This window comes from Cygnus atratus, chromosome 2 (assembly GCF_013377495.2).
Source record: "Cygnus atratus isolate AKBS03 ecotype Queensland, Australia chromosome 2, CAtr_DNAZoo_HiC_assembly, whole genome shotgun sequence".
NCBI lineage: Eukaryota > Metazoa > Chordata > Aves > Anseriformes > Anatidae > Cygnus > Cygnus atratus.
Genome location: NC_066363.1, coordinates 27,329,340 through 27,342,113, shown reverse-complemented (window position 1 = coordinate 27,342,113; position 12,774 = coordinate 27,329,340). Strand labels below are relative to the sequence as shown.

Here is a 12,774-nt window from a genome sequence, read left to right as displayed (position 1 = left end):
GCCCAAACTGAGAAGTCTTACCAGTTGCCCTAGTAAGACTGATTTTATGTTGGCCGTGCTGACTCTCCAAGTGCCAGATAGAGCTGGCGCTGGCTGTATGTGAGGTTTGGTCCTGGAGCCTCCCGCGGAGAAGCAACACTTTCACACCTGGCAGAGACCTTGCCTCTCTGCCCCGAGGGAGCTGCAGTGTTGCTGTGGTGAACCCAGGCATGGAGAACTTGTTTGCCCATGACATCAGGCTTAGTTCCTCCTTCACTGCAACACCTGGGAACATTTGTTTTTCAATGGTATTTTTATTTTGACTGTGAACAGACTACTTGAATGATCTCTCTTGGATTGTTTTTCTTAAAGCCTTCTGTTCATTATATCCAGCCTGTAAAAGCAGAACACAGACTCCTCTGTCTGAGGTGGAGGAGGAAGGCAAGGATTAAATTCTGAGTCGAGAACCCCTCAAGAAAGCCATCATGCTGCTGCTGAGCATGGCCTTGGGGAGGGATACTACAGGATGCAGGGTGCTGAGGACTGAGGTCCCAGATCTCTGTCAGTCCGGGCGGGGATGTGCAGAAAGGCACCACATCTCTACCCACACACATTCTTTCCATGTGAAGGCAACACGGGGAAAAAACAGTAGGCGCCAGGGCCTCATCTTGCTGTGCACCCAGGACGCAGCCTGGGTGTGTGTCTGAATCTGGAAGTCGGTGTCTCTGACTCCTGAATTAGATGTGTAATTACTAGCAACTGTGACACAGGAGCTGGTGTCCGTGAGAAACGGAGTTCAGATCCAGCAGGAGCTTGGAAATGGGGGCAGCAACCAGGCACAGGAGCAAAATTTTGCCTTTGTAAGAAAGCAAAGCTCCTGGCTTCCAACTGATCTCCTCGCTTCCACTGAGATCAATGATCACTCTGTCTCCAGGAACAGCAGGAGAACCCAGTGAGGGGCTGCAGGCTCAAATCCATGTCAGCGAGACAGGCAATTAGCTGAACGTGCTACCCTACAAAGCATAGCTCCCATGTCAGCTGCTGCCTTTTAGGATCCCTGCAGTAACAGCTACTTTGCCAAGTTTCTGGAAATACTCCAGATAGAGACTATTCCCCCCAAAGAAGGAGAATTTTCCTGCTCAGCTTTGCAGTCTTGACGCTCTTGTAGATTAGAATTGATACCTTTGTAATTGCCTAGATTTAAGAAAGAGAAACAACCCCAGGGCAAGGCGGGCCCAGCTCTTGCCCTGGATCCCATCACGTTGCCTCCTGTTGCCACGCCACCTGGGCTATCAACAGAACTGAGCCCCAATGTCCTCACCAGGCTGATCGCTGAAAGCATCCAGATACAGCAGACTATACCAATGAATTTCCCTGCTTAGCAGAGCTGAGAAAAGGTGAGATGCAGTTGACTAAAAATAGCAATGAGATGCAATCATGGGGTGAGTCCTGTTGATGAGAACACACAAGTCGCACGCAGGCTCCTTGGCAGGCATTGCGCATGCAAACAGCACATTTTTACATTTTTAACAAGCGTGGAAGCCAGCCACCAGTGGATAGACTTTCTCCCTGTCCATTTTTAGTCCTGCTTTGAAGAAGAGGTCACCACAATTCTTTTTCCTGAGCTTCAATCTTGGAAATATCCAAGTTGCTTACACTTGGAAAAAAAAAAAAAAGTAGGAAAATAGGAAAACATAGATAAACGTAGACAAAAGACATGAGCTGTGTTTAGATGTCTCCCTAACAAGAGGGATCACTGTTCTTGACCATATTTTGCCAGTTCTTTCATTATGACGATTTTCTCTACATTTAACACTTAAAATCAATCACTAGGAGAGGGATGAGATGGGGAGTGAAGGGAGGGCAGCAATCAAAATAATAAACAATTTGCTTACTGTTAGAGACCATATCTGTATATAAATGATGAGAAAAAGGTAATGGTGAGTTTTCTTTCGTGTTCATGGAAAGTGTTTTCATACAAAATCAGTATTAGCATTCTAAAAAAGCTTTAAAAACATACGATCAGGTTTTGTAGTTAAGATGGGAAAACATTTTAAATTGGAAATGTGAATTTAATCCCCTCAATTAAATGTAAAATATTTAAATACTTAACCTGATTGCTGCCAACTGCAATTTCCTATAATAAGGAATTATGAGGATAGAGAGAAGTTCTTAAAGGCACATAGCTCACATGAAATTATCAGAGACTCAGATCTAGAAATTGCACCTTCACCTATGTGTATAGCCACTTGTAATTAGCCACTTCACACAAACAGCAATTGGGAAAATTTTGAGTACTATTTTTATTGGGCATAAAATAATAATACTAATAACAACAAAAACAATAATAAACAAAACAAACCACCACCACCACCACAACAACAAAAAACATAATCTTTTTTTTTTCTTCAGGTGGACTAGCTGGTAACTGTGTTATTAACAGGAGATAAAACGACACAGGATTCCAGCCAGTAGAGCCATGTGAAGCATCTGACATCTGAACTAAAAGGACGTAAGAAAATTCTTCAGGAAAAAATGAAAGCAACACATTTCTTTGTGAATAACCATGACAATGTTAATTATAACAACTTTGATGAAAGCCAAGTTTATGCAAAAATCTCCTTTTTCTTTCAGAACTGCTGTTGTGTATGTGTGTGCGCGCATATCTCCATGAAATCGACAAGATGTAGGCAACAACTGGCAATTGAGCTTCCTGAAAAATATGTGAGCTCACAAGGACATTTTCCCATGCGTTTGGAGAAAGAAGCAGATCAGAAAACTACAAGTCCTACAATAAAGTGTATGTTCTGAATTCAAAATAAATCCTTTTTAGGAAGTGGTCATTATAAATTAACTTTCTCTACATCTCACTACTTTGAACTGTTGTTCACAGCATAACTAAAACTGCACATACAAAATGAAGTATTATTTTTATCTGACTTTTTCTTTAAATGCTACATATTCTAATTTCCCCCTCCTCCTTCCATGGCTGGCAGCACACCAGCTCTTTCATTATATTTGGAGCAAAGAAACACTTTACTGAACCTTTCCCAGACCACATTTTCAGTACTTAAACACTCTGAACAAATCAAAATACTTATTTAAAAGTAAATGAATTCCCATTTGTAATACAGCCTTCCACTCTTAATGACAGGCCTGATCTCTGCAGAAAAAATTCATCAGAAGAGAAGTAGGGCAAAAAGGCTGAGATAAATTCAGACGATTTCCAAGCACTTAGCTGGAGCCATGGCTGGCGGTAACAGCCACACTTGGCTCCCCTTGTAGACAACCAAAGGAAGAGAGGACGAGCCAGAAGGTAATTCTGATCTTAAAGCTGGCTTAAGAGTTTCTTTCCCTCCTCTCCTGCAAGTAGATGGAAACTAGGATGGCTGGGATTGTAATTAAGCACATCAGCATGAAGGAAACACAGAATGGAGATTTGTATCTGAGAAATTTTCCTCTTGGACCTTCTGGCCTGCACTGAGCCTGCACAGTGTATTAGGCACCTAAAAGTGCAGGTTGGATGTGTCTGGGACAAAAAGTTCAAGGGTGGAAATTCTCAGATAAGAATATTCTCTCTTCTCTGTTTACTCCATATTTCATCATCTCAGTAATATAATAAACACCACAGAAGAGATTTTCTCTAGGTCAAAGGAGTTTAAGATCAATAGATATATATACAGGGGGAAAAGGTAAACAGAGTAAGCCAAGTTTTACTGAGTTACCATGGACTGTTCTGTTAGAGACTGACAGGTTACTGGGTCCTCATTTCCAGACTAAAATGGCAAATCAGAAGTCAAAGGTATTTCAAAGGAGAAGTTTTTCAGCATTATCTTCATAGAATGCTTCTTTAGAGAAGGCTGTCGGCCTGTGGATGAGTGAAAATAATTTGAGGCAAGATGATGCAGTACATCCCAGAAAGGCCTTGCTTTCTAGACTAATTGCAATTTGTCTAAAACAATATTCTACTCTCAAGTTTCAAGTATTCAAGACACGTTAGGAACACTGTTTCTGTTGCATGTCATGAAGATGAGGATGAACAACCCCACCTAAGTAATCACCAAAGAGTGCTTTTTTTAGTCACTGTGCACATACTCTTATGAACAGCCAGAGTACTATTGCTACACAAGATCCTCAAAGAACAAGTCTTCTCTGACTTCTTGATGTCTAAGATGTGTATAATCAGTCTGGGGATGACTTCACCATCCAGGAGATAGACTTTAGTATCTTGGCCTGTATCTCCCATTGTGGTCTAAACAAGGTGAAATGGCTCAGACAATCTGCTAAGATTGGTGGACCACCAGAAGATGATCTTGCTCAGTTCAAAGTATTTAAAGACATCTGGTTTATCAAGAAGACAAAGTAGAATTTCAGCATGACCTTGCATGCTTAGAACAATTGTGTCAAGTCTCTGTCGTTACGTGAACAGTCACGTAGGAGACAAATGGAATTTGGTCCAGTCTGTATTGCTTTTGCCCACAGGATATCAGTATAGGACATGCTTTACTTTAAGGACTATAACCACTGAGATACTTGTCTACCAGGATATGCTTCACCCCAGAAGCAAAGCACCTGGCAAGACCCAACTGGATGGAGCAGAGTATCCCCTGAGAGGCATTTAACTGATGTCCCTGAAACAGGCGCATTCTGAAGTCCCTCTGCTGGAGGGAGAGTCATTGGAGGCGATGGGAAAGACGGATGTTTTGAGAAATGCAGAGACTATAACCACACTTAGAGGTCTTAAATATGACAGTGAACTGGCTTGGACGAAACCTATAATCTTGGAATAGTTTGTTTTTTTGTTTTTTGTTTTTTTTTTTTCCTAGACATTCTCTCAGATTTGTACAAATGAAGAGCTAGAAGAAGTTTGTCATACAAAAAATTTTACAGAAATAACTGCAACATGAATAGAGGTAATTTCACTAGCTAGTCTCTAAGTAAACAAAATACATCATCTGCTTTTGATCATTCACTCTAATTTTTACAGCTGTCTTAAGACTTAAAATTTGTCTTCAATTTAATTTGTATTAAGATTCAAAATGAATATTAATACTGATTTCTACTGTAAAGCATTTTAGAGATCTACAGCAAAATGCTACATTGCAATTTCTCAATCAACAGCCTCTTATTTGATGCCATTTAAAAATCTGATGGCAACTTCTAGCTTTGAAGCAGTAATTTTAACTTTGTCATTGACAGTGGATGAATATACTGCACAGTACATGCAGTAAAAGTATATAAAGGAAGTAATTTCAAACCCTTGTATTAATCCAATATCCATTGCCCATATGACACCTTCCCAGTTTGTCTGCCCCCAAAGCATGAGTTAAGTTACAATATGAATTAACCTACATCAAAAATACAGAGAATAAGTTAACCCTGTTAACCATGATAAAATTTTGTCCATAACTATACTAAGACAGATATGTAATACCTACAAGTACTGTAAAGCTACTTGAAATAAAATTTGGCAGTCCTTTCTGGGATAAATTTATTGCATATGTTCTATTCCACCCTATCAAGTAGAGGGAGAAGTGTAAACGTTTTTTATTTGAGACAACTGAAGGAGAACTAACTGAACTACAAAAGACATTAAAGTCAAACAACAACAAAAGCATCCTTTGACTCAAGTTGGTAAGATAAATATTACATCTTTGACAAAAGCCCTATCTAAACATAAAATAGACAAAATCAGAGCTACAGGAATCTGAAAATGTCTAAGAGCAGAATAAGCCAAGCAGATGCACCAGTAGTTTCTAAAAACAGCTGAAAAAGGAAATTACAGCATAGTTCCCAAAGCACCACACATTTCTTGTTTTTCTTGAGGAAAACAAACAGCAGATTTCTTCACGAAAAAAGGGTGACACAGTGGTCAGACTAAAGTCCCAAAGTCTTTTTCCATTCTAACAAGTATCAGTTCCTTTAAGTAAGCAATTCCCTTCTCATCATGGTGGCCCACTTTACCTGAGACTGTGTTTCCTGAGCTCATCTGGCTTCTTTTCCAGCGTGATTTAGATGGATGCCCGAAGCTGACCTCTCGGAGCAGTTACACGAACATTTGGAAATGAGTGGCTACTCTAACCATACTGCTGATACCCACAAACAGTTGGATAAGGGATGTTTATAATTGAGGCTCATCTTTTTTTTGTTTGTTTGCTTGCTTCTGAGCAGTTTCTTTTATGTTCTGTTATTGAAGTGCATGTGTTGAATGACTTAAGAGGACAGCCTTGTAAATGAGATCTTTGATCTCAAGAGTTTATTTTATCTTTGCAGCAAGGAAAAGTGAATTGAATTGGCTGGCAGAACTAAGCCCTCTCTTTTCTCTGTTCTACAGCTGCTACATCCTTCTGGGGTCATCCCAACTTCCACTTCCACCACTAGATACTCTATTTTGCTGAAGAATTAAAAAAAGGCTTCTCTGACATTTCATCATAACCTGCAGCACAATGCTGAAAGCTCTGCAGCTCCTGGTTTATTGTATGAACCATGCAGCACGCTCAGACTGTTTTGCCTCTGTAGAAGGAATGTGTTGGATAAACCACTGAGCTCTGTTACAGCAAATCTCTGTGAGCTACACTGATGCCTCATGAGAAGGCAAACTTTAATATTCACTGTCCTTTTTTTTTTTGGTAAAATACAGTCTAGAAATACTACAGCATGGAAGGCTGCAGACAGAAAACAAGTATTTGCCCTGAGATGTTGAAAGAAATATGAGTTCAGTCTTTGCTAGCTACTACACGTACACACCACAGAAAAAGACACCACGGGGCACAGTACCAATTTGCTTCTTGGTTTGTATCGCCAGTATGATGTTATCATCATATTGTTACCACCTGCACTTCATTTAGTTTCTGCATTTTCGTTACAGACAATGTTAGCTGCTATAGAAATAATGCTCAATGAAAACTTCTCTACATGTCTTTCCTGTCCTTCCCCGCCCCACCCCCCCCAGTCCGATTTGATTCTACTATGTATTTTTTCCTTCTATGCAACTAAAGAAATAATGGACACGAGAACTATGCCATGTGATAGTAGGTAGATATTTGTACAAAACCAGTAATTTTTAATTGCCTTAAAGTCATTGCATGCAGAATAGCCAGGCTTAGTCAAGACCTCTAGCATTCCCCATGAAAGTCGAAAAGCTTGCCATTAATAGGTCTCAGAAAACAAAGTTAAAAACATTATTTTTGAGGAGTTCTACCGATTGCTTAAAACCATTTAAGCATGGAGGAAAAAGTTTCCTCCAGAAATTCCAACCAGAATTGTCTCACCAAGGATGTCATCCACAGAGGTCAAAGCAGTGCAGGTCTTACTGCTTCTTAGATCATTCTGCAGGCCCATCAGCAAGTGCAGAAGAATTAAAACAGTCTTACTCATTAGCATCATACAGAGCAAAGAAAAGCACCACATACAGAACCTCAAATTTGCTCTCCAGAACTAAACAGGTGGTGAGGTGCCATGCCTAGACTGAATCACATTCTTAATCTCTTGGCATCTGAAAATGATGAAATTCTAAATTGACAGAAATCTAAGCTGCATTTTATGCAGTAATATTTCCAAAATTAACTGACTGTTAACACAACGGGAACAGGGCAGCGACTTTTCTCCCCTTCCAGCAAGCATGAATACTTACATTTCATCTCTTGGATGGTTCTGATTCAGACAGAAGGAAGGCTAACAAAGTGCCTGTGCGAACAGATCCCTTTTGCAGAACATAAATACCTAATTGGTAAAGAAAGAACATGGCCTCGATGGACAACGCAGGGTGATTTATTTTCGTTATTTTAAGGAACTTGACATATTGATGGGAAGAAATCAGGCCTGATGGACCAACGTCTAACTTTGCAAGCTTGTTACAGATCGCTATGCTCAGGAAGAGATGCAGCACCGCAGAAGGGCTGAAGGAATCCAGCATGGCTTGTTAAACCTTCCTCTTCCCTCAGCACTAAAAAGGAGCCTACCTTTGGATTTTAAGGAGTTATTCGATGGGTTCTGCATCTTCGTTGCTGTAACAGACACTCACTGGCTTTGAAAGGAAATCTGGTCAATCTGGAATTGCCTCGTCACCAGAGGAGCAGTTGCAGTTGCCCAAGAAGGGAAGGAGTTAGCCCCTATTACTTGCAGTTCTGGTTCCTCTCCATACTCACTAGGCTGAGAACAGAAAACCCAAAGCAAGATGAATTGTCATGTCATAACAAAAGGGAGGTGGTGGGGAGGAGAGAAAAGCAGTTTCTCAAGCGCAAGTTTCAGGCTATTGTTCCGAACAACCCACATGTCTTGCAGGGGAGGCTGCTGTTTGTTTTTTTTTTGAACATGACAGGTTCTCCAGCTAAAATGCAATAAACTGCGTATTATTTTGAGCTATTGTAATTACCATAGTGACTATGCTCCTTGTCTTTTCCCTTTTTTTTTTTTGCTCCAGGGTCAAAACCTCTCATCTGTGACCACACAAGTGTGCATTGCCAGCTGCAGTACTACTGTAGTATCGAGGTTCAGATCATACTTTACAGAAAATGTCAGAAAGTGGATCTGCAGCCATCTCCTCGACTGACCTCCTGTGCACCGTGTTGTCTGGTTCCACTTCGGGGTTTGCCACCAGGGAATTGTCTGTAGGGACTAGCTCACGCTCAGCCTTCCGTCGGGCTGTTCTGGATGCAATTATTCTTTGATTTACCTCTGAACATGTGGGCTTCGCTCTCCTTTTTCTACATTTAAAATTAGACTTTTCCAGAGGCCTGTATTTACAACTTTTCCAGAGGAAATAGGAAGTGTCTTGTTATGTTTGATTTATTGGAAAGCTCCATAAGGAAGCTATCACACAAAGCTGAGTACACCTCTTGCAAGGAAAATGTACAGAACTGCAAACAAAACTCAAACTCTCCCAAGAACCAAACTCTACCTAAATAAACTATTAAATGAAGGAGTAAAGGCCTAGCAATATGTCCACTAATGGCAGTAACGAAGCTCCCATTTACAGCCCTCCACTGGCACAGGATCACACCTCAGCCTTTCATTATTAGTTCTGGAGCTGACAATTTGCCTTGATGTTGCTGATACCAGCTATGAAGTATCTTTCAGGTCTGTCTAAACAATTTACATGTGTATTCATAACACGAAGCAAACAGTTCGGTTCAAGTTCTCATTTTTATATACAGAACATACAGAAAGGACTGCTAGGGCGTTTTAGTATTTTGATCTGAGTATTGATTATAATAATTTTATATTATTTAATTATTTTGACCAATTAAATAATTGGTGAAATGTTTGAAGGCCATTATACAGAACCATTCAGTGTTTGCTCACAGTGACAGAGGCATTTTTTTTCTATGTAATAATCACCTAGCATACAACGCTAACTACACCATACACAAGTGCCACATATTTTTATATGAATTAAGACTGTTTGAAATTTTTCATTTTATGAAGGTTTTGTCCCATCTTCATGTTATTAGTGGGCAAATAGTAATATCCATAAATCTTACTAATTTATAACAGTTTAAGTGTATTTCTTCTTTTCCCAGTGGGAAGAACTTCACCTTTGCTGTCTGGATACCATTAGGCTTCAAGCCACTTTTTATGGATGATGTCAAGCAAGGGAGAGATCTGAGCCCCAACCCTTGCTGGAGAGAGGGCAGCGAGGAGACACATTCCTGGTAACCCTGCTCATTATGAGTACTCTTGCGATGTGTAAATTTTACCCTTTATGGAACATGGCTAAGGATGCAGGCCAAATGTTTAACCTGCCGTCCGTATTTCTCATCATGGGTGAATAAAGCCTCCTCCCCACCCTCCTTTGCACTTCCTTTTATTTTGAAAGGACGGGATATTGGCTTGTGAATGTAACAGAGCATGATTTTGACAAGATATAATTATTTTAGATGAATTATCTAAGATTAATAAAAAATGAATGCCAAAAAGTTATATGCTGTCGGCTAAGAAGGAAAGAACAAGTATTGTGAGTTTGTTGGCTTTCCAGCAGTGTCATGCAGTTCTGCTTCTAGAGCCAGGGAAACATTTCAGACTTGAAATGAACAGCTTGAATGGAAACAAGCTATTTGCAGAATGGTTAATTTTTAAAGGTTAAATATAAAACAAACATGGAAATTAAAGTTAGTGCTTCAGGTACTTGTTAACTAGAAAACTCAGCACACAAAACAGTACAAAGCAGCTTTGTAAAAATACTTCATCCTTCTAAGAAGTCTGAGCACTTCCTAGCTCACAGCAGTGCTATTCTCAGAACAGTGTCATGGACACCAGCAAACTATTGCAGGTCACCAGCACAGTATACAGAAAACATCAGATAAAGCTGTGATATACTTGTTCAAAAGGACCCTGATTTTTAAATGGCACTGAAAAAAATAAAAATTCCAAATTAAAGCAAGCTCAAGCTCCTATAAAGCCTGAATGGTCCCAGCTATAGAAAACAACACAGGTCAAGCCAAGTTAAACTCTCACAAATTATTTAACACATTTTTATTGAGAGTGCAGCACAGATACTTTCCCTGAAACAATTACTTCAAAACATTTATGAACATAAATTGTCAAAAATATGCTAACAAATTTACTTAAATACATACATTAAAAAAAAATCTGAAAAAAAAATATTTTTAACAGCCTAAGACACATTCACAATGTAATTTCTCCATCATTTATGGTTTTTATCTCTAACACAAGAGGACACAAGTCTGAAAATCTGCATATATTAAGCTATCACAGAGCATAGAAAATATATGAAAATATCTACTAGCATTTGGCACAATGCAAATATTCTACCCCAAGAGAGAAAAACAGTGTAATCTTTCGAGCTACACAGATTGTTATTCACGCAAATTGTGATATTACAACAGCAACTCTTGTTTTAGTTGGAAAAACCCGAAGGTGGTGAGCAGGGGACATAGTGGTTTGTGAGAAAGCATGTTTAGGTACTTAACCATCTAATTTAGCTGGATAAGGAACAATGTAATGTTTTCCTGTTGTTAAACATTGCCATCTGTATCTCTGGCACACAAATTAAAAAAGAAGGGTGTGACCATTAAAAGTACGTGTCCTGAGATTTCCTTCTTTAGGGGGCAAAGAGGTTAAAATGGAAAAGCTGATCCGTGTATAAATCAGGAACACATGTGGCAGTGAGAACAAACAGCAGCCAACAGGCAGCCCAAGAGGACTTCTCCAGGGAACAGAAGCAGCACAAAATGGGGAGGCCACAAATACCATCTACAGGGAAGACAGTGCGGCAACTGGTTGTCACTTTCAAATCAGTAAGTTTAATTGACTGGGTGAAGTACTCCTAACTATTTCAGTAGCCAGAATTAAGTCTGGGTTTTAAAAGTTTTTGGCTGGGAAGCTCTCTGTCCAGTAGAACAAAGAAGCATTGCTGTAACGTTAATACTGGCTCCTATCTGCAGAAAATCAAAGGTGATCTTAAAGGAACGTGTAGAACAGGATATATGTGCTTAGTATCAGAGTGAAATAACAAAACAGTGCAGATGTGCATAGACTTCATCTTAAAGTTATGAAATGTTTGCGCCTACAGCCTACCTACGGGAAGTAGATACCAACAGCCAGCCCGGGCTGAAACAGCTTTACTTGATTTCTTTGGAGATAAACAGAATACCTAACATAGCAAGTTACAGTTCACTTAAAGCTACAGAATATAACATAGTACCGAATAACAATCCTTTGGATCCAATGGATCTCATATCCAGTGGTAGGCCCCCAAAATATCAAGATGTTTAAAACGAGTTTTTATCTTCACATTAAGACTTGACACATACAGAAAAGATCAAGAAAACATTACAGATCACAAAGCACTGAATTTTCAAGTGTAAAGTCATACCAAAATCTTGATAAATTGTCATTGATGTCATAGGTGAGCAATCGGTCAGGAACGTCATTACGGGTGCCCTGTACTGCTAACACATGTGGTGCTAGGGCAAAGGGTACGTCACTCAGAAGATCTGACATGAAAGGGCTGCTTTCCAAATTTTGACTCCTTCCATTTCCCATCTCTGCACTTGATACCGTCAACTGCGATCGGTGCCCGGTATTCGTCTGAAGAGAACAGAAGAACAATAACTTAGACACTACAGACCAGGCAGCTAAGGCTTTTTACTTAGAACCATCATGACCTATTAATGAATAACAATAATAATTAAAAAAAAATAGTCGCAGAGTTTAATTCAGGTAGATCTGAATTAGCAAATCCTAATGCATATTGATATGAGACTTTGGGTTATGTTGATTTTAAATAAGGCTGAAAACAACATTTTATTTCTTGAATGGTTTAGTGTAATTTATCTAATGTTATTCTGCATTTAAGAAAACAAAGGCTGATGGGACTCTTTGTCATCAAGTCTAGTCTTGTTTAGGGAAAATTACTCCATATAATTTCTTTCTTGAACTGATGAAGAACCTTCTGAAATATAGAGTTTTGTTCCTCCTTACCCCCTTTCGGAAGTTGTCCTACAAATGTAGGACTCTGATTATTAAAACAGCAACAACAACAAAATCCTCCTAGCCTAGTTCTTTCCAAGTATTACTGATACTGATTTCCAATTTGAAACAGAGTTGTTTCACTAGCCGGTGAGGTCTATAATATGTCAATTTATGCGTTGACAAATATGTGCTTTATAGATTATTAGAAAAGCCCAGTTAACAAAACTAAAACAAACAAACAAACCCCCTAAACCAAAACAAACAATGAAATAAAAAGCCCTGCCATAGAGAATAAATCAATATAATTTATGGAAAATGCCATCAGATATGATGCTGGACTCTATAGTTTTACACACTTTG

The 12,774-nt window shown here is 39.3% G+C and overlaps 2 protein-coding genes across 2 annotated transcripts in view; one reads left to right on the top strand and one right to left on the bottom strand.

The window, feature by feature from the left end:
* The window catches only part of ASNS (asparagine synthetase (glutamine-hydrolyzing)), an 853,397-nt gene that overhangs the window by 609,223 nt on the left and 231,400 nt on the right, over window positions 1-12,774 (top strand). The gene's annotated exons all lie outside the window — the stretch shown is intronic.
* UMAD1 (UBAP1-MVB12-associated (UMA) domain containing 1) overlaps window positions 10,420-12,774 on the bottom strand; it is a 79,652-nt gene continuing 77,297 nt past the window's right edge. The window contains exon 4 of the mRNA XM_035545170.2: window positions 10,420-12,030. Within this exon, the coding sequence (XP_035401063.1) occupies window positions 11,773-12,030 (258 nt within the window). The 3' untranslated portion in view covers window positions 10,420-11,772. The remainder of the gene's footprint in view (window positions 12,031-12,774) is intronic.